The sequence below is a fragment of the Suncus etruscus genome, chromosome 3, assembly GCF_024139225.1.
Source record: "Suncus etruscus isolate mSunEtr1 chromosome 3, mSunEtr1.pri.cur, whole genome shotgun sequence".
Classification (NCBI taxonomy): domain Eukaryota; kingdom Metazoa; phylum Chordata; class Mammalia; order Eulipotyphla; family Soricidae; genus Suncus; species Suncus etruscus.
In genome coordinates, this window is record NC_064850.1 from 35,716,671 (window position 1) to 35,739,014 (window position 22,344).

Sequence of the window (22,344 nt, forward strand, 5' to 3'; positions counted from 1 at the left end):
TATTTACTGGTGAATCTTCAGAAGCACAATCATTGATATAGGAGTCAGCATATTATGACTATGAAAAAACTAGAATTTTAGTAGAGACTAGCCGAGGCAATAAGATGAAGATTGTGAGAAATAAATATTGGACTCTGTTCTGTTTTTTTGTTTTTAATCAAACTATGAGCAATACTGTAGAAACAGAAAGATCTGGTTCCTAACCATTGTCATGGGCCCATAAATCCCACCAGATGCAGGGACCTTGGAATCCAGCAAGCTAGGACTTTTCTAGCACAGGCCTGGGTCATTAAACAGGTGTTCAGAAAACCGACCCTGCGGCTCCCAGCCTGGGCTGGGCCAGGCTGGGCTGACTGGAAGTGGTCCAGAACAAGCCCAGCAGCAGGCCTGAAGCTGGCTGGAATCAGAGGCAGGAAAGGAATGTTCCATTGTTATTTTCTTCTTATCAAGCCCCATTAGTCTGAGCAAGAACGGGATTTAAAAAATAAAAAATAAAAAAGGCTGGGAAAATACGTTGTTTCATTGGGTAAAAATTTACTACCAAGGAAATTATTTTACCTATGTCCAAAAAAGGAAGTGTGAAACCCTTTGGGAAAGTCACTTTCTCAGTTTTCTGGGCACTTCTTCCAAGGTCTCCTAGTTCCCGAGAGATGGTGGCCCCATCACACAGGACAGAAGACGTGCAATGTCTGGGGATTCGAGAGTTGGTTCCACTGCTGTGTGGGCTATAGGGAGACACACAAACCTTGGAATTCTACAACAACAGCACCCTGTAGCCTTGGTGGAGGCCCCAGGGTGCCTTGGCCAAGGTGGGAAGGGAGATTCAGGAAGGCAGCTGCTCACCGGAGACAGGAACTAAGGAACCCTGGGGTCCTGCATGGTGCTTACAGTGGGGATAAGGGGTGGACAGGTAAGGTGCAGATGGCCCAGAGGTCAGTACTCACTCAAGAACAAACCCTGATGAAGGGTGGAGCATGGTTATTTCCAGTGCAGCCCTTCCCCAAATTCTTAGTGCAGCTCTCCCCCAAATTCCTCGTTTTTTTTTTTTTTAATCTATTATCCCTTTCTGGTGGGGCCTTTCATCCTCTCTTAATCTCTGGTTCTGGGAGAATGGTCAAGAAACAAGAGTTCTAGGCCCCATTCTCTTTTATGTTGTATTCTTTGCATTTTTAAAGGATGGATGAGTTTTGTTATATTTTTATTTGATGAAAATAGTAGAGTATTTTCCCATTAGTGTTAATGAATAACGAGAATGTAAGGATGTATGTGCCTAGTACATGCATTTAAATACTGACTTACATACATACATTTATATGCACTATTTTATTTAATTTTTGGTTTGGGATTACACTTGGCAGTGCGCAGAACTTACTCCTGGCTCTGTGCTCAATGATCATTCCTAGAGGAACTCAGGAGACCCTTACGTGGCATCTGATCTAACCTGTGTCCACCACATGTAAGGCAAGTGCCTTAAACCCCAGCGCTATCTCTCTACCCCCTAACATACATATTATTTATATTCAAGCATCTATGCCTCTTATCAGTGCAGAGTCTGTTATGCTCACCATGCTGACTTCCTGTCATTGGCTGTAAGTTAATTCTAAGATCATCCCTGGAACTGTTCATCTGAATGAGAATGAGGAGGATTGTGTGTTCAGAGACCAGCCAGCAAAGGGAAGGACAATTATGAGACACAAACAATTGGTAGGATTTGCTGTCCTGGGGTCCTGCAAGTTTCTCTCTCCCACTTGCCCTTGTTATGTTAAAGCAGACCAAACTGGCCTGGACCGGGGTTGGGGTCTCGGGTTGGAGATGCCTGAGTCTGGGGAGGAGTCCCAGGAACTGGGTATGCCCAAGGGTTCGAGGAAAGCCCACTGCTCAATTGAGGAGACACAAACCTTGGAGGATGCAATCACACGCAGGTTTATTCAATCACAGAATGCTCCAAGTCTATGCAGAATCCTGGCACAGCAGGAATTTCTGTCTGTAGTGAGACCTTGAGCATTTCCCCCCCACAGGTTTTTAAGGACTTTTAATTAGCAAACAGTCAAAGCATTTCATAGGTTGTACAGATTGTATGAGTGTGTTACCAATGACAATCTCAGAAAATGGCGAAAATTCTGCCCCTCCATGATCTTCAGGTGTTCCACCCTGAGCCTGATGTTTTACTGGATAAGAGTAGTCCTCCCAGGTGGTCCCTAGGTGTGTACTGATTTGGTTCGGAGAATGTGAGGGGTGATGGGCCCTGCGCCAGGGTGGAATTGTCACCCTGGGCTGTGGGCCAGGGGTGGAGGTTGTGAAGTTAATTTCACAGTGCCCTGATTTCCTTTTGAATCTGCTTTAGAGCCTGCTTGATGTTTGAGTGTCTTATCATGTACTAGTCAAGCACTAGGGTGGAGATGTCACTCTGAGCTGTTAAAACGTTTTAGCCAGCAAGTGACAAAAGCTAATTTAGCCTGTTCTTGACTCCCTGGTATCTGTTTTCTAAGCTTGAGTATTGGTAGCAAGCAAATGACAAAAGAAAATTTAACATGTTCTTGAAGTTATGTTTTAAAGTGCCCAGATGTCTTTTTAATCTTTTTCTTAAAGATCCTTTTATTTTCCTCAGTATGCATCAAGTAAGCAGGAGTATTTCTTATCTCCTTGGGCCAGTCAACCAGCTAGCCTGGGGCCCCCTTGGTCAGTGAGGTCTGCCTACCTGTCAGGGGTTCTGAAGTAACTTGCTGGAGAAAAAAACAACTTTAAAGGCAAGGTAACAGTCTAAATTTACTATTCCTAAATACTATTATTTCAAGCTCTCAGGTAAAACACAAGAACTCAGAACTAAACCCAAACTTAATGTCAGGACTCAAGGCCAAACTTTTTCAAAATCAAACATTTCCAAACTCAACAGTTACAGATTCAGTTCCCAAGTGAAATTTATAGCAGCCTTGTGATAGGCTGTTCTTCCAATAGCATCGAAGATTCCACATATTTTGTGTTTTGTTCTTCAGTTGTTGTGGGTATCTTGATACCAGTTCTATCCTGCAGGGCCTGTGTGTGGTCCTAGATGGACTTGAAGGATATCCCTTATTGGCTTGTGTCAACACAAGTATCCCAGGATACCCTCTTGGACACTGTCATTTCATCCCCATGAATCTTTTCTCTCTTGGGAACCATAGACCCCAGTTTAAGATCTCAAACACGCAACATGTTTCCATGGAGTGTTTACTGAGGCCAGAGGTCCCCATTCCCCGTGGTGTTCTGAGGGATACAGCGCATTAATGTTAGTGATGTTGTCTGAGATAAAGGAACTGTGATAGCTGACACGGTTCATATCTTCTGGTCTGTGTCATATGCTGGGGAAGCTGATTTCTTACCGGCAGAGGCAATGAGGGCTTGAATGAGTCACCGTTTCTGGGAGGACAGTGAGCTCTTCCTCCAGTTACTGGGATGTTGTCTTCATGGTAGCCAAGGGACACAGAGGGACCAAGTTGTGGTGGCACTGGTGGGATCTTCCTGATGCCTGTTTGTTGCTTGAGGACACAGCTCCCAGAAGGAGTCAGGGAAGTGGTAGTTGTGTTCTTCTATGTCAATCTCCTAATTCTGGGGACTTATGGCTGGGAGCCTGCAGGGAAACCCTCTCTCCATGGTGCCACCACCTATGTAGGAGACAGACCAAAGGAGAGATTGGGCAGAGGCCAGCTGACCCCCTTTATACTCCTCTACAGGTCTGACCCAGAGAAGCATTACAGATGGCCACGGATGATGCCATGGACTTTGCTGGAGCATATACTTTTCCACAGGGGCAGAAAGGATACTTTGCCAAAGAATGTCCTTGGAGTAGTTGGCTGTATTTTTCCTTGTCATTTAAAATATGAGGTATTTAATGTAAGCAATTCAGCTGAGAGCTAGGATGGAAGACGAGTGTTTGGGCCCATGAGAAAACCCACAGTGTGAGCCAATGATTTCAGTTCCTGCAGATGTGCAAGCTGACAGTGCATTTTCGGGGTGGCAGGCAGATTAAGGTAAAGGGGGAAAAAAAAACTTATATTGGTCTTGTCAGCAATTTGGCTGGGAAAAGCTTGCCTGAAAAGGCTTGAATGGATGTTGGCACCTTCATTCATTCATTCATTCATTCATTGGCTCATCAAATAGCTATTGGACACTTAACTATGGACACAGCATCATACTTGATGTGTTTTGAGGCTAGAAAGATGAAACCAACAAGGACCAAACAAAATTTCAGGGGCTTACTGAGGACTCACATGTATTGACAATTCATTCAAAAAATTAGGCAAATTTAGAATGATCAGGTTTTGGGAAGCACATCCTGAAGATGCAATGGCTCAGTAGACCTAAAGTTTGGCAACAAAACAACTTCTCTGTGTTCCCAAGTTGGACCATGCTGTAGCATGTAGATCTGTAGGTGTATACTCTGGCCCCAAGGCCCTTGCGAGTCCCAGCTGCCTGCCCTGGTCAATGTCTGGCTTTCTTGATCAGCCTCCTGGCCCCTGTGGTAGCTGCCCAAACAGACTTGGGAACCAGTTGTCACGGCTGTTCCCCAAAAGTTCTTCTCCCCCGGGGGTCTCCCTCTCCCTTTCTTCTCAAGCAGGAAAAAGAACCCACATTCCTAAGGCAGTACAGTTCCCAGGGTACAATTGCTGCCCTCGTGCCTGCCGGAAGCCGGGCCGTGTGCGCAGACCGATATCAGCGTGATTTATTTATCACAGGCTTCGATCTGGCTGCAAGCGGAGGCGGCTGCTAGCCAAGCATTATTCGCCAGTGTCCCTGGGAGGTCGTGCTGGCGGGCTGGGGTGGAGGGACTGGGGTAGGTGAAAGGCAAAGGCAGCTGGTGCAGCTGGGAACAGGGTGGGAACTTTGCCCCTGACGCATCAAGGTATTGAGTGGAGAAAAGCCACTGGCCCCCAGAGACCTAGGGTCTTGGAAGATGTCCATGTTTAGAGGACGGAAGCCTGGCTCTGCCCTTGCCCAGACGCCTGGTCATTTAGGGTCAGAGTGAGGACATATCTGAGTCTTTAGTATCAAACAAGGTAGGTGGATGCAGAGTTGTGTATTTCAGAAATCATGGCTTACCTGGAAGAAATGTTTTTTTTTTGTTTGTTTGTTTTTTTTGGTTTTTGGGCCACACCCGTTTGACGCTCAGGGGTTACTCCTGGCTATGCGCTCAGAAATCGCCCCTGGCTTGGGGGGACCATATAGGACGCCGGGGGATCGAACCGAGGTCCGTCCTACGCTAGCGCTTGCAAGGTAGACACCTTACCTCTAGCGCCACCTTCCCGGCCCCGGAAGAAATGTTTTTAATCACTTGTGCCCCCTACAACCGTGGCAAATCTGATTACAAATGCCTGGTGGTCACGGAGAGATAGCACAGCGGTGTTTGCCTTGCAAGCAGCCGATTCAGGACCAAAGGTGGTTGGTTCGAATCCCGGTGTCCCATATGGTCCCCCGTGCCTGCCAGGAGCGATTTCTGAGCAGACAGCCAGGAGTAACCCCTGAGCACCGCCGGGTGTGACCCAAAAAAACAAAAACAAAAAAACAAAAACAAAAACAAAAACAAATGCCTGGTGGTCAAGGATCTTATAGTCTGGGGCTCTGGAAACCCCAGTAATTCCCACACTTCTAGGTACAATATACATTTTCCAGAGTTGCTAGTTTCTTAGCAGGAGGAAGAAGGCAGTAAGAGTCAGGAACTCTGTCCACTCTACACTGCCCGCTGTCCCCACCTCATAACTTGGCCTAGACTACTGTGGATCTTTAACATTGTTAAGTTGGGCCTGGACTCAGGCAGGTGGGAGTTTGGGGGACTGACATGGCCTCTGGTCTTGCTGCTCAGAGTTCTTGGAATGCAGATCCAGTCTACAAAACGGGTATCAGGAGTCCACTGCTGCCAGGGGAAATGATGAGAATAAAGACGGTAACAGATAAATTCTGGGAAAGGCTCAGGGTCGGTGAGTTGTGGCTTTACAGATTATTTCCTGATGCACAATGGTAATACTGACACTGGCCCTTGTGGGGATCATAGAGAGAACTAAGATTATAGTCTTGAGGGATACCATAGAATGGGGATACCAGGGTGTGGGCAGGGAAGGGCCAAATGGGAAGAATGGTGGCCAACACATCCAGCCAGGTGGGACAGGGACCAGTGAGCTCCTAGATGGATGTTTTGGGTCAGACTCTACCTCTGCATCAAAGTGAGTGTGGGGGTGCCACTCCAACTCCTAGCTAGGATTCTGAGTGCTCCCCATAAAATGTTATGCAAGGAAAATGGAAGGATTTGTTTTAGTTTAAACTTAAAAAATATTTAAGTAGTAGAAAGAAAAAAACAAAAACCAGTCTAGAAAGGAGCAAAATAGAAACAAAACAACTAACCCATCAAAAAACAGCCTATCTCTGCCCTCCCAAAAATTAACTAATCAACAATTGGAATCAAGGGAATGAAGAGATATTTATTTATTTGTTTATTTTGGAATTTGAGGACCTTCCTGGCAGTTCTAGGGAATTACTTCTATCTCTGTGCTCAGGGATCACTCCTGGTGGTACTTGGTATATTGCCAGGGTTTTTATATAAGGCAAGTGTTTTAAGCCCTGTACTATCTCTCTAACCCATAGGAGTTTGTTGTGTTTTTCTAAAAAAAGATAACTGAAATGTATATACTATGAGTAGATGGATAGACTTCTAAGAAGAGAAAAGAAACACATTAATCAATAGAATCAGAAACGCAAAAGAAGAAATGACAGTAGAAATCATAGATGAGATGAGATCCCTAGGAGGAAGAAGTCCCTAAACATGGATGGAATGGTCTAGAAGAACTAGATGCACATCTGGAATTCTTTTCCACAAGAAAACAGCTTTAGCACCCAATGTTTTAGTACGATGAGCATGAATGCAACCAGTCTCTGTACTAGCCCTCAGTGAGGGAGGTTTAACTGGGGATGGGCTTCTGTAAAACCATCAGACAGGAGGCGATGGGCATGCTTCATTAAGTGAGGAAAGAGCAGAGCAAGATTAGCCTCAGGAGCTTTGGAATTGGAGGGAGAATGAGAGGATGCTGAGGCTTCCTGAAGAAACCCAACACCCAGGCTGAAAGAGTCCCATGGACGAAAGCTATCTGACACTTTGCAGGATTGATTGCAGAGATTGATTTTCTTCCATTATGTCCTCAATAGTGTTCATCCAGGCACTATCCATGCACATAGGAGGTACATATTTAGCAGGCAACCAGATAAATAAGTCCCCTGCATCAGTTTTTCTAAGTAAGTCATGACTTATGGTTGAGATCTTCACTTGCAGGAAGAATGGGAGAGAGAAGGTTGCAGAAGAGAAACTCTAACATAAGGTTGTTCTTATCAAGGCCAATTTCCTTGACATATTTCTGGGGATCAGGCTTTTAGGGAAAGGTCAGTCTTTTCTGGGGGCTTCCATGGCCTTTAATACAAGCCAGATAGATCCTCGGCTGCCTCCCAGCCAGCCAAGCAAGCAACTGGCCTGACTGAGAGATCCAGAGCTCTGGAGAGGTAAATGACTTTCTGTGGCTTCTGTCTTCCAGATGTGGACGAGTGTGCAACAGATTCCCACCAATGCAACCCCACCCAGATCTGCATCAACACAGAGGGCGGTTACACTTGTTCCTGCACGGATGGCTATTGGCTGCTGGAAGGACAGTGCTTAGGTACCAATTTCTGGGGCCATTTGGAAGCCAGAGGTCTTAGGACAGTGGGTAGACAGAGTGGGACAATGGGTGAAAGGAGATGGTGCTTGCAAGGAACATCTCTGTTCCTTTCAAATTAGTTATCCCCACCATAATCAGGTCATCATCAGCATTTTTCCAGATGCAATTTTTTTTTTTTTGGTTTTTGAGTCACACCCAGTGGTGCTCAGGGTTACTCCTGGCTCTGCGCTTAGAAATCGCTCCTGGCAGGCATGGGGGTCCATATGGGATGCCAGGATTTGAACCACTGTCCATCCTGGATCAGCTGTGTGCAAGGCAAATGCCCTACCATTGTGCTATCTCTCCAGCCCTCCAGATGTGATTTTAAGGATATATGTTGGATCTTGCCTACAGCTGCCTGTCTTCAGGGAGTTTTTGTTCAAGGCAAGAAGTGATGACAGGGAGGCATTCTGTCCTAAGTAGAAAGCAGAAAAGAAAAGAAGAAAGCATTAGTATCTATAGAGGTGTCCGCGGTCTCATATGTGGATCAACAGATGCTGAGCTAACCTTGCCTCTTCTCAAATCACATCAGAACCTCCCTTTCCCACTCTGGCCCCCAGCTCGATTCTGCCCACATTCCAGGACATCTTCCAGAAGTTTGTCCCTGGCACTTAGCACGGGCAATGGGATCTTTCTGTTTATTTTTAGGGGAGGGTTATTTCCTTCTTTCCCCCTGTAGCCAAGTGAATGAATTCATGGCAATCTGTAGCTGTCACTTCAATTTCTAGTTCTAAGGTGTGATGTCTGCCCTGGGCTTGCCTGATAAAAGCTCAGTCAGTCATTGAGATGAATTCTCTTTGACACAGTTGTGTGGCCTTCGAGCCAGGCTGGGGGTGTGTGGCTGAGAAACAAGTCTCAACAACATCTTGGAAACAAACCAAGCAAACATTTCAAAAAAGGTTCTTCTCTCTAAGCCTCTCTTGATGGCGGCTGAGTTGGGTCCTCTAGAGAATTTTGTCTGAAGCATCCTCCAATTCTGATAAACCAGCCCAGACTTGGCTCGGTTCTCTTTCCCAGCCATGCCCCCAGGAGCTGGCTGCTTGTGAGCATTTATAAATGTGCCATTCGCTGCTCATTTTTTAACCAACCTCTGCTCTTACGGAAAATGTGATGCCCATTGATTTGAACACAAGCAGATTGCTGTGAGCGAGTTATTTGCGGGGAACTTAATATGTAAAATCTCAGAGCTGGAAGAGATGCTCGATATGATGTCATCCAACTTTTATAGAGTTGGAAACAGAGACCTGAAGGCAGGAACTTTATGGCCAAAGCCTGCAGGCACTGGGACTGATAGACCTCTAGACCTCTGTACCGTGGGGCAGTTTTTCCACCACTAGAGGGCGCTGGAGAGACTCAAGGTGACCCTCCTTGCTCCCCATTTGCTCAGGGGGTTTCCTCTCTACCTGGGTGTCTTCTGGCAAGCTTTGGTGAGTAGGTTCTGGAGGCCCAATGTGGCACCACCACCACCAGATAGTCACACATACCATATCCAAAAGAAAGACCCCTTCTGCCTAGCCCCTGGTCAAACTCTTTTTTTCTCTTTCAAAATGCAAGCTTCGGGTCCAGAGGGATAACAGAGAGGTTAAGTACTTGCCTTACACAATACTTGACCCTGCTTTGATCTCCCACAGCCCAAATAGTACCCAAAACATCACCAGGAGTTATTTTTTGAGCACAGAATTAAGAGTAAGTCCTTACTTACAAATGGGGCCAATAAAGCAAAATATATAAACAATGCAAGTTCTACAGCCGTACACTAGATGTCTGTCATGTCTAGGGCCATTGCTTTTGTAGAAGAAGGTTGTGAGGACTGCCTTTCTTCCAGGACACCTCCATCGGAGAGTAGCCTCTCCTTCCTCCTGCACCTCTAGCCTTGGGTGGTCAGGACCAGCCAAGACACAAGCCAATGTTCTTTCCAGGCACATCTGCTTGTCCCTGAGAACAGTGAGCTGCCCAGCTTGGAAGTAGCTGGTAATTAGGACTGGCAGAATGAGAAGGAGAGGCTCAGGCTCTGGGAAGAAGCTTCATGCAGGTGTCCAGGCTAGAGAGTAGACTCCAGGCACAGAGCCCTGAGGTTCTAGTTTGGGGAACTCTGGAGTAAGTGGGGTGCCAGAAAGAATGTGGCTAGTATAGAGGAGCAAGGGAGGATCTCAGGAGCAGAGTCAGCCAGAGGCAGGTCACTGGCCTAGATGTGGTACTGATGCAAGGTAAGTCTCCTACAAGCTTTATTCAGGACTTGCTCACCCACTTAAAGCAGTGAAATTTTCAGCTCCTCCACCTGGGGTGTTTTCAAGTACTTTCTCCTTAACACCAGACTCCCCAAGGACCAGCATGTATAAAAAGAGAGGCCCTGTAGACAGTCTGCAGAAAGGTGGCTGGCCTTCGAGCCATGTCTTCTCTTAAAAAGCTGCCCCAACCTGGAAGTGGCATGTTTATCCACAGAGACATAAGAACAACTCAGATCCAAAGCAAACACATGGGACTTGACTGAGAGATCCTAGATTAGGCTTTACCCCACCTCTTCCTCAAATGGCTAACTGGGCGTCCTGGTGGTCAAAAAGACAGGCTAGTGGCCTTCTGGAATAATGTCAGTAATTCTTGTACTTTGGACTAACTCATCCCTTCCTGGGTGTTAAAACACTTAATTAGAGGTGCCTGAGCAATAACACAGCATGTTAGGTACATACCCTGCATGCAGCTGACCAAGAATAAATCCCCAGCATCCCATATGGTCCCCTGAACACCACCAGGAGTGATTCCTGAGCTCAGAGCCAGGAGTAAGCCTTAAGCATCACCAGGTATGGTCCCCAAACAAACGTACAGAAACATTTTCCTAGAATCTGAGTTGAATCTCACTGTTGGATGAATCTTAATCTTGAATCTAATCTTCGAGATCATTGTATACAGTCTCAGTGGGGATGTCCTCTTTGACTTTCAAGACACATTCTAAGGCTCACAGGATGAAGCTGGGTTGGGCAATATTATTAAAGGGGCTGAGGCTCAGAAGTTGTCAGGTGTCATCACTGCTGGTCCTTCCCAGTCACAACAGAGCTCAAGACACAAGATTCCATTCGCCATGGTGTCCTTTTAACACAGACAGGGAAGAAAGAAACCCTGTGTGCATGCAATAAAATGACAGTCTTTGAGACTCTGATCACACTAGTAAGATCTCAGGGGCAACTCTCAGGGAGGTCTTGCTGGCCACTCAGCTTCAATTTCAATTTTAATTTCTGTGTCCTTGCATGGTCTCGGTCCAGAAGAGCTGGGTGGTAAGGAGTTTGGGGGGGGGTGACTTTAATGATGGGCACAACATGTATTACCTTGCTTCTTCTCTGTCCACTAGACATTGATGAATGTCGCTACGGCTACTGCCAGCAGCTGTGTGCAAATGTCCCCGGGTCCTATTCCTGTACCTGCAACCCTGGGTTCACCCTCAATGAGGACGGGCGGTCTTGTCAAGGTAGGTACCATGAGTGGTGAGAAATGAGCTGTAAGTGTGGATTCTGACACTTTGTCGCTAGGTACCTGCCTCTCTGGCTTCCAGAAACCCACAACTACATCCACCGGAACCCCAGGATAGGATGGATATCTTCTATTCCCCATCTTCTCTATCTAGTTATAGCAGTGCTAGGGAGAGGTCTCCTCATGTCTACTACTCAGAAGCAGCTTTGCTGATCTTCTAGGCGACACAGAGTCTACCCTTTCCTGTAGCCCAGCTCCAGTTCCTGAGGTCTAGAGAAGGGTTCCTGGGAAGGCTCCAGCTGGGGTGTCTGGGGCAGTTCTCAGGTACCTGTACTAGGAAGTGCCTTAGCAAAATCAAATGTTGGTCATAGCGCCCCCTACCTGTCCACAGGTTTCCAATACCTGGGCCTGAGGCACTTTGTAGTTTTGACATCCTCCTTGCCAAGAACTTGAAGATGCCTTCATTCTTTGCTAAGTTGTTCCCCATGAGGATGCTTCTTTCTTGTCTCCTTTCCAATAAGCTTTCTATCTCTCTAACTAAGAAAATATAAAAGAAAGAGAGAGAAAAGATAAGCCAGAGAAAAGAGCTCCATGTTTCTTGTTGATTTTCATGAGAAGGTTTCCTCTGTCTACAAAGTGACCTAAAGAGTTTAGGAATTAGGACAAATCCTGCCCCACCCTGGTTCCTGGCCTGCAGCCCCCCTGCCCAGGGCCTCCAGATCTCAGAATGAGGCCTTTGTCTGGGTCCTGCCTTCCTCACGGTGTTTGCTTCCTTGTCACACCATTCAGTCTGGCGGGCGGCCCCAGTCTCTGAAAGCATATGCTATCTCCATTGGTCTAATCAGAAGGGATCATTAGGTAAACAGGAAGCCATCCGCATTCGGGAGTTTGCTCCTTCCTGGCTGCTTTCTAAGTCTCTGCTCCCAAGCTGGTTCTGCTCATTGTTCCAAGAAGTCTCAGACCTGTACCCTGCGTCCTGCACCCAGGCCCAGCATTCTCCTTGGCTCAGGAACCAGGAGGTCAGGCAGGGAGATTAGGGGTTGATAAGATCAGGCCCTTCCTGGCTGCCTGTTGCTGTGAACAGGCGCCAGGCCCTCTCACTGGGCAGCTTCAGGCCAATTTGGGCTTCTCCGTGCCAGTCCGGTACTTCCCAGCTGCTACTGGCTGAGTGCACCCAGCACCTTCTAAGGATCAGCCATCAGTAGCACAGCCAAAGAGGCCCCATGTCTTTCAGCGCCAGTGGGAGCAGATAATACGCCTGACGGTGCCAGTTCCTGCCACAGGCCAGGTGCCCCAGCACATGGGCCACACCAGGGTTGCATCAGCAAAGCTCTCAGGAGCTAGAGGGGATGAATAGCACCCCAACCTCTGTTCATCTTGAACCCTGACAAGAGCCTTAAGAGGGAAGGTGGTTTTAGCAGGGCTTAGTTTCCCAGATAAAAGATAAAGAGGCTCAGTAAAGTTAAGCAGGGACTGAAATTATTAGTACAGCAGAGAGGACATTTTTTTTAATAAAATCTTTATTTAAGCACCGTGATTACAAGCATGATTGTAGTTGGATTTCAGTCATAAGTAGAACATTCCCCTTCACCAGTGCAACCTTCCCGCCATCAATGCCCGTCTCCCTCCTTCCCAACCCCTGGCTGTATTCAAGACAGGCATTTTACTTCTCTCACTCATTAATATTGTCATGATACTTGTTAGTGTAGTTATTTCCCTAACTGCACTCACCACTCTTTGTGGTGAGCTTCATATTCGGAGCCGGTCCTTCTGGCTTCATCTCTATTGCCTCTGGGCAAGCTCAATTCCTGGCATCCCATATGGTCACCTAAGCCCACCAGGAATGATCTCTGAAAGTAGAGCCAGGAGTAAGTAAGCCCTGAGCACTGCTGGGTGTGTGTGGCCCAAAAGCAGAAACAAAAAGAAAGTTAAGCAATTTGGCCCATGTAAGGCCCAAGAGCCTTTTTCTTGTCTAGCAAAAGTTGGGGATGAGAGGGGAAATGCAGTCTTGTTGCCAAAGGACCCAAAAGGACAGAGGGGTCTGGTGGCTACCAGACCTGGCAAGAAAGCATCCCAGAGGGTAGGACCGTCATGAGGTGAGAGTTTGCTCTTTCCTTCTGGCAGAGCTTCTCAAGAGAAAACCTTTTATTCTGTAACACTCACGTTTTCTTCTGAGTCTGGTTTATCTGGACTTTTGAAGGGGCATACTTTCTTTCCGCTACAACTTTGGTCACTGATTTGTGGAAGTCAAAGTACTCCTTCCTCCCCCCCCCCCCAGACCCCATGAACTATGCAGAGAAGTCCTGAGGCCTTGAAGAGCTGGAATTAGCACAGAATAAAAATGCAAGGATATATTATATTAATTGTAATGAGTGAGAGAAGTACAAAGCCTGTCTCAAATATAGGCAGGGGGTGGTGGAGGAAGGAGATGAGGGGCATTGGTGGGGGATGTTCTTTTTATGACTGAGAAAAAAAAGAATGCAAGGGTAGCTCAGGGGCATGAAGGATGCAACTGGCCTGCTTCTCCCAGCACCACAAGGTCCCTGAGCTCACTGGGTGCAATATGGCATCCTCAGGCTCTCATATGGATCTGCCAACCCAGTTGGCCAGATATCACCAGGAGTGTCCCCTGGGCCTCTGAGCACTGACTGGGAACTCCCCCTCCCCTTCTTTCCCCTTCTGAATTCTTGAGCATTGCGGCAAGATGCTAATTTGTATTTTAGCTCCAATCATGCCTTTGTCAACGTGGGGGCTTGGACATATCTCCCAACCTTAAAACAAATGCAGATGTCTTTGTTGGTGGATAAGGAAGGAACCACAACTCTTGATTGAATCTCAACTCTACAGCCTCAGGAACGTTCACATGAGTATTCCCACAGAAAACCATCAATCACACAAAAAACCAATATACTGTCCCTCTGGAAGCTCCCCTAACCCTGTGTGGTTCCTACTTCTCCTGCTGACCCTACGGGGTGAACGCTGGGCCCACAGCTCACTGGGGAAGGGGCCTTTGTCACTAACATGGGGGGGGGTGCAGTTTCAACAACAGGACTGTTCCTCACAATTCCAGAGAAGTGCAGAATCAAGTGCAAGCTCAGTGGGGGTGCTAGTGGCGGTTCTCATCACTGTGTTCTCATTGGACAGAAGAGCAAAATGTCCATTCCTCTTAAATGCACCCCCATCACTTCCTAAGTACTCTGCTGTGATGGTCTACCAACCAAATGGACTACCAACCAAATAACATCCCATGGGGTGAGATTAGGACATAGGAAAGTGTTTGGAACTGGGAACAATTCAGTTTAGTGCAATAGCAAATAGAAGTGTCATTAGCATGGTCATGATGCGTTTTCTCTTTGAATAAAACTTTAAGATTGGAAGGAGGGTGGGAGGGAAATTGGGGACATTGGTGGCAGGAAACATGCACTGCTAAGGGATGGGCGTTGGACATTGTATGACTTGAAACTCATACAATCATGAACAACATTGTATCTGTACTCACAGATTTCATTAGAAATTTATTTAAATCAAATAAATAAAATAAAGACTTTAAAATTTATAGAGATGAGCAAAAAGCCACAGACTAGGTAGTGGAATACAGTTAGAAAGCAGCATTCAATCTCTGTACCTGTAGAAGGTCGCCTGACCTGCATATAGGTTCACAGTCAGAACCATGACAAGAAACCAGTGACCTTCAATCTTTCTTTTATTTTTCTTATTTTTTGGGGGGAGGGGGCATAATGTTTGACCATATAAGGCTGTATTCAGCTTACTCCATACCCAGTTTACTCCTGGTTCTATGCTTAGGGATTACCCCTGGCAATATTTGGGGGAACATATGCATGCCAAGGATTGAACTGGAGTTAGCCACTTGTAAGACAAGTGCCTTCACTCTATACTATCTCTCTTGCTTAATACCTGAAGACTGGTGCTTGGTTTCTTGCCTCTAACCTACAGGCAGTAGGCCACTGTTTTTCACCCTTTCTGCACCTATAAACTGGCACTTGAAGACCACTGCTTCCAGGGATGGAACAGAGCAAATGTATAGCAAATCCCGATATAGAGGCTGGAAGGAATCTGGGAAGCAAAGAGGGGGTATAGTTGTATGATTTGATTTTTTCCTTTAAAGCAGTTGTATTATTTTAATTTAATATTTTTTAATTGAATCACTAGGATGCACAGTTACAAAGTTGTTCATGATTGAATTGTAGTCATACCATGTCCTACACCCATCCCGTCACCAGTGTACATTTCCTACCACTAATGTCCCCAGTTTCCCTCCACCCTCGGTAGGTGTGGCTTGTGCACTCTCAGAAGGAAAGTCCAGATGGACTCCTGGCCCTTTGGTAAGCCCTTTGGGGTCTGAGCTCTCACTCTGGTGGGTCCCTGGGACCTGTCACAGCTTTGCTCTGGCTGCTGTTTGGTCTTGCCCAGTGCCTGAAGCGGTCTCTATGGGAATGGTCAGTGACATGTCTTGACTTACCACAGATGTGAACGAATGTGAGGCTGAGAATCCCTGCGTGCAGACCTGCGTCAATACCTACGGCTCTTTCATCTGCCGCTGTGATCCAGGATATGAACTCGAAGATGACGGTGTTCGTTGCAGTGGTAATGACCTTGGCTTGGGAAGTTGAACACGAGGGTGGGTGGAGGCAGGGAGCAGGCTTCCTTCACAGGTGCTTCCTCCCTATTCCCAGACACATAACCCCAACACTATGAAGACAACCATAGCCTGGGCCCAGACAAATCACTTCCTGAAAGGGGGGCCCTTTCCCTGGTCAGTGGACTCCATGGAAAAACCCAGAGAGCTACTTTCTGGGGTCTGAGTGGGGATGGAGTGGAAGAGGGAAGCCAGCCATCCCTTCATTCTGCCTGAGGGTGTGGCTTCTACTCTGCCCAATAGATGTGAGGGCACAGCTCAAATGGTGCATGGAGGGGCGGGTTCAGGAACAAGTACACGCCCCTGTGTCTGACACCTCATAAGATGAAGGCTCAGTAGTTCCCCCATGAGGGCCAGAATGACAACACAGCAGTAGGGCATTTGCCTTGTAGGCTGCCGACCCAAGACAGACCCAGGTTTGACCCTGGGCATTCCATATGGTCCCCAAGCCTGCCTGCCAGGAGAGATTTCTGAGCACAGAGCCAGGAATAAACCCTGAGCGCTGCTGGATGTAGCCCCAAAACAAGCAAACAAAAAAGTTCCCCTTCTCCATGGCAGAAAGAGTGAGGAATCGTTGAATGAATAAAATGCTAGTGGCCTGTCATCAGAACATCAGAGAGGGTGGCCAAACTGAGCTTTCAGAAAGTCCTCCCAAACCCAAGAAACTCTGATCTGTCCCCTTTGCAAGCTTGGGGATCTCTTGTTTTTCTTGGACCTCTGATCTGGCACTCTTTGAGTGGGATAGTCACCTTTACTCCTCAGGCTCCCTGCAAAGTCAGCCATGGCTCTTTCTTTGCTTCTTGCTTCTTTCTGTCTTTTCTTCTGTTGTCTTCCTCTTTCTTCTTTTTCTTTCTTTTTTCCTTCTTTCTTCCTTTTTGTTTTTCTTTTCCTTTCTTTCTTTTCTTTTTTCTCTCTTCTTCCTTTCCTGTCTTTCTTTTCTCTCTTTCCTTTCTCTTTTTCTTCCTTCCTTTTTTCTTTCATTCCCTTTCATCTTTATTTTCTTTTTTCTTTCTTTCCTTCTTTCTTTTTCTTCCTTTTTCTCTTTCTGTCTCTCTCACTCTCTCATAAGTGATGACACCAGCCATCCTATCCACTTTGTGCACCATCCACAGTCATACATGAACATGGTCTGATTTACTGGAAGGGGCCTGTAGTTTTCAAAGTAAGTGGATCTCCCCATGGGTCATGAGGCTCATTCTGCTTTGCAGAATGGCACCTCCAAGCCTTATCCTGACTCCACTGTACTGCAAACTGAACCAGGTGGTGAAGGGACCATGCAACCATCACCTGGGGCTCCGCTGGGCCAGGAAACCTTGCAGGACAGCAATCCATGACTGATAATCTCAGAGAGATTAAATGTCAGTCTCAAAATCAGTTTATAAAAGAGTCTCAAACATGAAAAGCTACTTTTCCCCCAGATTCCAGCCCCTGACTCCCAGGGAAGCCTTGGGCCAGGGAATCAGCAAGTTGGAGATGGGCTTTGTCCCAGGATTTCCAGGCTCCTTAAAGATCTAGAGGCCATGCTGCAAAGGTGACCAACATAGTGAGTCTGCTTATGTCAGTACATATTGGTTCCTCCTCAGGCTTTCGTGGGCTCAGTTCTAGAACCTCAATTTCCTCACTTAGAAACAAATGAAAATGATCCTCATAGACTGGTCTCCAAAAGTATAACAAATTAGTGCCCCAAAGGGTCATCACAGGGTACTTTCTTTCTCAAAAAAGAAATATTCAGCAGCACTTTTGGTTTTTGCTGAGTTTAATACATCCTTGGTGGTTTGGCAAGGAGTTTTCTCTGGACTCAGTTTACCACAAAGAGCTCACTGCCCTGCCCCCACATCCTTTGTGTTCATTTTTATTCTCACTTTCCTAATGCTTAGAGTGACTTCTAATTGATGTGGACTTTAGGAGGTTCTAGGCTCACAGTGTCAACCCAGGAGAGTTGGTTTTCTGTCATCTCTCTTTCTTCCCCAATGCCAGGGATTAAACCCAGGACCTTACACAGGAGGCAGGTGCTGGACCCCACTCAAGCCACACACACACACCCCAGCCTCTGTTGCTCCTTCCCCCAGGAATTCTTCATTGTGTTTTCACCAATGTTGTGACCTTGGCACATAGCCAGTCTACCTCCCCCAATCCTCCTTTCCTCATGGAGTTGCAAAGCTGAGCTAAGAGGCTTCTCATAGGATTGTAGTTTAGTCTTTAGGAAGAGGAGGGTGAGAAGCCATGGTGGAGATGGGGGTTCAAAGAGGGCCACTCATATGGGAGGTCTGCCCTTTTAATTTTGCTCAGTGGGTACATTCACCTCTACCCTGCATCTGCACTTCATCCATACCTGCATTCACCATTTCCACATCTGTGAGGGGTTCTCAGAGCCTTTATAAGGATATGGTAGGATTGGAAACTTACTGGGCTCTCCTTTCTCCTTGTGATCCCGAGACAGAGTCAAGCTCCCTGGCCTCTAAGCCTCCACAGTCTCTCTGTGAAGGGCAGAGTCACTGAACCTCTTTAGCTGGATAAGGACCCAGTACCTACAGTATGTGGTACTGGGCTTGGTACAGGGAGTTCTCTCGAGAGCTTGATTTTTCCTGATTCTTCTGGATGTCTGGACACACATTCCTCCCTACACTGGCATTGACACAGGCTTGCTCTGTAAAGATGGGTTGGAGGGGTGGAGAGATGACCCGGAAGCAATATGGGGCAGGACATGGACAAAATCCTTGGCTGAATTTGACTGACCTTTTTAAGCCGTACCCCCATTCTGTAGGTTCCTGCATCCCGCTGCAGAAATAACAGGGAGGGAAGTGATACATGGAGCACTTGGAATTTTATGTCTGGTACAGAGCCTGAAGCTTGCAAGGTCCTTTTCTTGGGGGAGTCCAGCCACCCATGCTGTCAGCGCGAGTGTAATCCGAGGACAGGTCACAAGGGGAAAGCAAGTGAGAGCGAGTTTTTGGGAAACAACAAATGAAAGAAAAACATGTTGTTTTTGGCGAGCAGATGGGACGAGGCTCACAGAGAGGCGCCGTTGCCAAGCCCTATGTGTGATGAGATTTAGGGGTTTGGGGAACGCCTGCTTTTGCATAGTGGCCATGCTCTGCTGCCCCCTACTTTGTGTTCCCACCCGAGCTGCCAGAATAGGCTCCCTCTTCTGCTCCTCATGCCCCTGGGAACCTAAGGCTGTCAGACTAACAACCCACTCCCTCAGGCCTCTCCAGAGTTTCCTCTCTCTGGGAGGGTTGGACATAATTACTTCATAGTCTGACCTTCTGAACTTGTCTATCTATATGTCGTGCTTAGTTATAATTGAGGGAATAATTCTGGGGGCATACCAGGACAGTTAGTATTCACAACTGTCTTGGTTGTGTGTTTGAAAGCTAGTAACTTTGGTGTGTGTGTGGGGGGGGGGGGGAATGCTAGAGAAGAGATCAAAATTCCAGTGACCAAGACCACCTCAGCCTTAGGAGCCTTGTAAGACTGTAGTGATGGACCCAAGCCAGAGGCTAGGTCTAGGTCTAGGGGGAGGGAGAGAGAGAGAGAGAGAGAGAGAGAGAGAGAGAGAGAGAGAGAGAGAGAGAGAGAGAGAGAGAGAGAGAGAGAGAGAGAGAGAGAGAGAGAAGAGTTGCCCTCAGAAATAGTGATCTTCTCCTGATCAGAAGCATTCAAGAAGCAAATGGGCAAATTCTGGCCTATAATACCATCATAGGGAGAGTAAAGGGACAGGAAGGTGACCCCCTGGTCTTCTCCCATCAGGCAGTCTGTGATGCTCAATGACATGTGACTTGTGACCCCCAGATATGGACGAGTGCAGCTTCTCTGAGTTCCTCTGCCAGCATGAGTGTGTTAACCAGCCTGGCACCTACTTCTGCTCCTGCCCCCCTGGCTACATCCTGCTGGAAGACAACCGAAGCTGCCAGGGTAAGGCCATTCAGGGGGTTCTGAATGAGGGAGTGGGGAGAAAGACTGGCTCTGGGGGACCCTAGCTGGCCTCCCCTGGGAGATCCTGAGTGCTTTGGTACAGTGGCAGAGGTGGGGTTTATGTGGGTGCTGGTGATGTCAGAATAATCAACCCAGGATTGGATGATCTGTGGGTATCTTCCAGCCCCGCAAAACCATCTCTTGGTTCCAGAGAGATCACAGCCACATCTGCTTTAGCAATAAGTTCCATTGACCCATCTAGGCCTCACAGTCTGCAACTCCACAGCCCAGCCACAACTTTAAGTTTTCTAAGGGTCTCTTTCATCACAGAGGCAAAGGAAACAGATTATATCCTTTAGGAAGGCAAGTCCCAAAGTACCATCTCTCATTCCAGCAGATTCTTAATCTCAAGCCACTTCCGAAGACCATCTGCTTTTGTTTTGGCACTAGGAGGTCAGTCTCTGTCAGCTAAGGTCCAGTGCCAGGTAGACAGGCACCATGGTCTGTGGTCTGTGGGTGCCATGCTGGCTGGCTCAGGCCTGGAGTCATCAGCACCTGCACACACACCCTGACCTGGCCCAGTCCCCCTACCTCAGTCTCCTGCCTCTCCCACTGTGTTTCAGACATCAATGAGTGTGAACACAGGAACCACACCTGCAACCTGCAGCAGACTTGCTACAACCTGCAGGGGGGCTTCAAATGCATTGACCCCATTCGTTGTGAAGAGCCATATCTGCTTATCAGTGATAAGTAAGTGAGAACTGGAGGGGGGTTGTGACTGGGGGCTATATTGTGGGATCAAGAGAATAAATTGTGGGAAGTTGTTATATATGAAAACATTTCCATAAGATTATTATATTACTGATCCTACCATAACCTATAATTGTGCCCTACCCTAGGGTGTGACCTGTTAATAATATATTGGATTATTTTTACTTGGTACCTGATTCTTGTATATAAAACCAAGAGTCTGTGGAAGGCTGGGGCTTTTTCTGGGGCTGATGCTGGGGCTTTGGCTTAAGCCTTACCCACTGAATAAAGCTGATCTCTCCTGAAGCCTGACTGCCTGTGAGTTTTCTACACACAGCTATTACCTCAGAACTGCCAGCTGAACAGGGTGGCAGACGCATGATCCGAGCTGGAGGAGAAAGACCTTATCCTCCATCCCACCTTCATCCAGCCCCATCAAGAAATCCCAAGGGGATTCCTGCTAGGGATGGGAAGATTCTACCAGCCAGACTCTCTCTCTCTCTTCTCTCTCTTTCTCCTCCCTCTCTTTTCCCCTCTCTCTCTTTCTCCTCTCTCTCCTCTCTCTTTCTCCTCTCTCTCTTTCTCCTCTCTCTCCTCTCTCTTTCTCCTCTCTCTCCTCTCTCTCTTTCTCTTCTCTCTCTCTCTCTCTCTCTCTCTCTCTCTCTCTCTCTCTCTCTCTCTCTCTCCCCCCCCCCCCTCTGGCCAGAGTGCTAAGAAAGTCTCTTGCCAGTTAATCAGAAGGAGAAGCAACCACAAACCTTTTCGCCTTCCTGCATTTGCCATGGACACTCAGGGACCTAAAGCTGACCTTCTCATATGTTGTGAAGTATATTATCACCACACTTCACCTCTGCCCTGGCAAACGCTGGTTCCATGGGCCCGGGGCAGTGTCATATCCTACCTTTCTGACAAGCTCCCAGTTGCTATGGTGCCACCAATCATTCTGAACCCAACTATGAGCAACCTGGGGTTGCAGAGGATGCTCTGGAAGTCTAGTCCCTCCTCACAATCCCTCCCTCCCCCTGGGGACTAGCTTGCTCTATGGTGGTTGAAGATACAGTTGTAGTGTTTTCTATTGACTCACTCCACTTAATACATATTTGCAAATTGAATGACCTTGCTCAGGTGTCCTATACACCTGCAAATCCTATAGGGATTTGCTCTAATCTTGACACTTGCCCCGGTGCTAGCCTCAGAGCTTCTCTGTGCATTGCATAAATGTGCATTGCACATTTCCTGTCACAGGGAAACCATCTTCCACACTGTGTCACTGGCTCAGACTCAGTGCAGTACCACCTCTCCCCACTGCTTGTGATCCTCTTTAGCAGGGAACCATCATTTCCTCCTGCAAATATACTTTGGAGCAATTCTCTGTGGTATGTGACCTTTTCTGAGGTCATTTTGGCACTGGAGCCATTTGATTTGGCTCTTTTGATGCAGCCAGATATATATATATATATATTTAAAATCAGTTTACACATTTGCTTATTTGGTAACAGCTGAGCTTCATTGTGTGCCAGATGTTGGGCTAGGTGCTGTAGTTCATGCTCTTGTAGTCAAGTTCTTGTGCACAAGTTCTTGTGCACTTGTGGTCACCTAAGTGAATACACAGTCATAGCTCATGAGAGGAAGCTCAGATACTCACAAAGCAGGAGAATAAACTGAACCGGGTCTAGATTGATGGGGGTGTGTGAAAATGGCTCCAAGACAAGATCACTGGGGGCTGGAATGGAATGGGAGGATGCTGGCAGTTTCTGGAAGAGCAAGGAAAACCATGTAGATGAAGGCTGTAAGCAGAAGCAACTTATGATGGAGCAGAAGAGAAATGGACAGGGTCCAAGGCCTGTG

General features: G+C 47.1%; 1 protein-coding gene across 1 annotated transcript in view; it reads left to right on the plus strand.

The window, feature by feature from the left end:
* The window catches only part of FBLN5 (fibulin 5), a 72,402-nt gene that overhangs the window by 40,740 nt on the left and 9,318 nt on the right, over positions 1-22,344 (plus strand). The window contains exons 5-9 of the mRNA XM_049769845.1: positions 7,551-7,673; positions 11,056-11,172; positions 15,660-15,779; positions 19,624-19,746; positions 20,370-20,496. Coding sequence (XP_049625802.1) covers positions 7,551-7,673; positions 11,056-11,172; positions 15,660-15,779; positions 19,624-19,746; positions 20,370-20,496 — 610 coding nt within the window. The remainder of the gene's footprint in view (positions 1-7,550; positions 7,674-11,055; positions 11,173-15,659; positions 15,780-19,623; positions 19,747-20,369; positions 20,497-22,344) is intronic.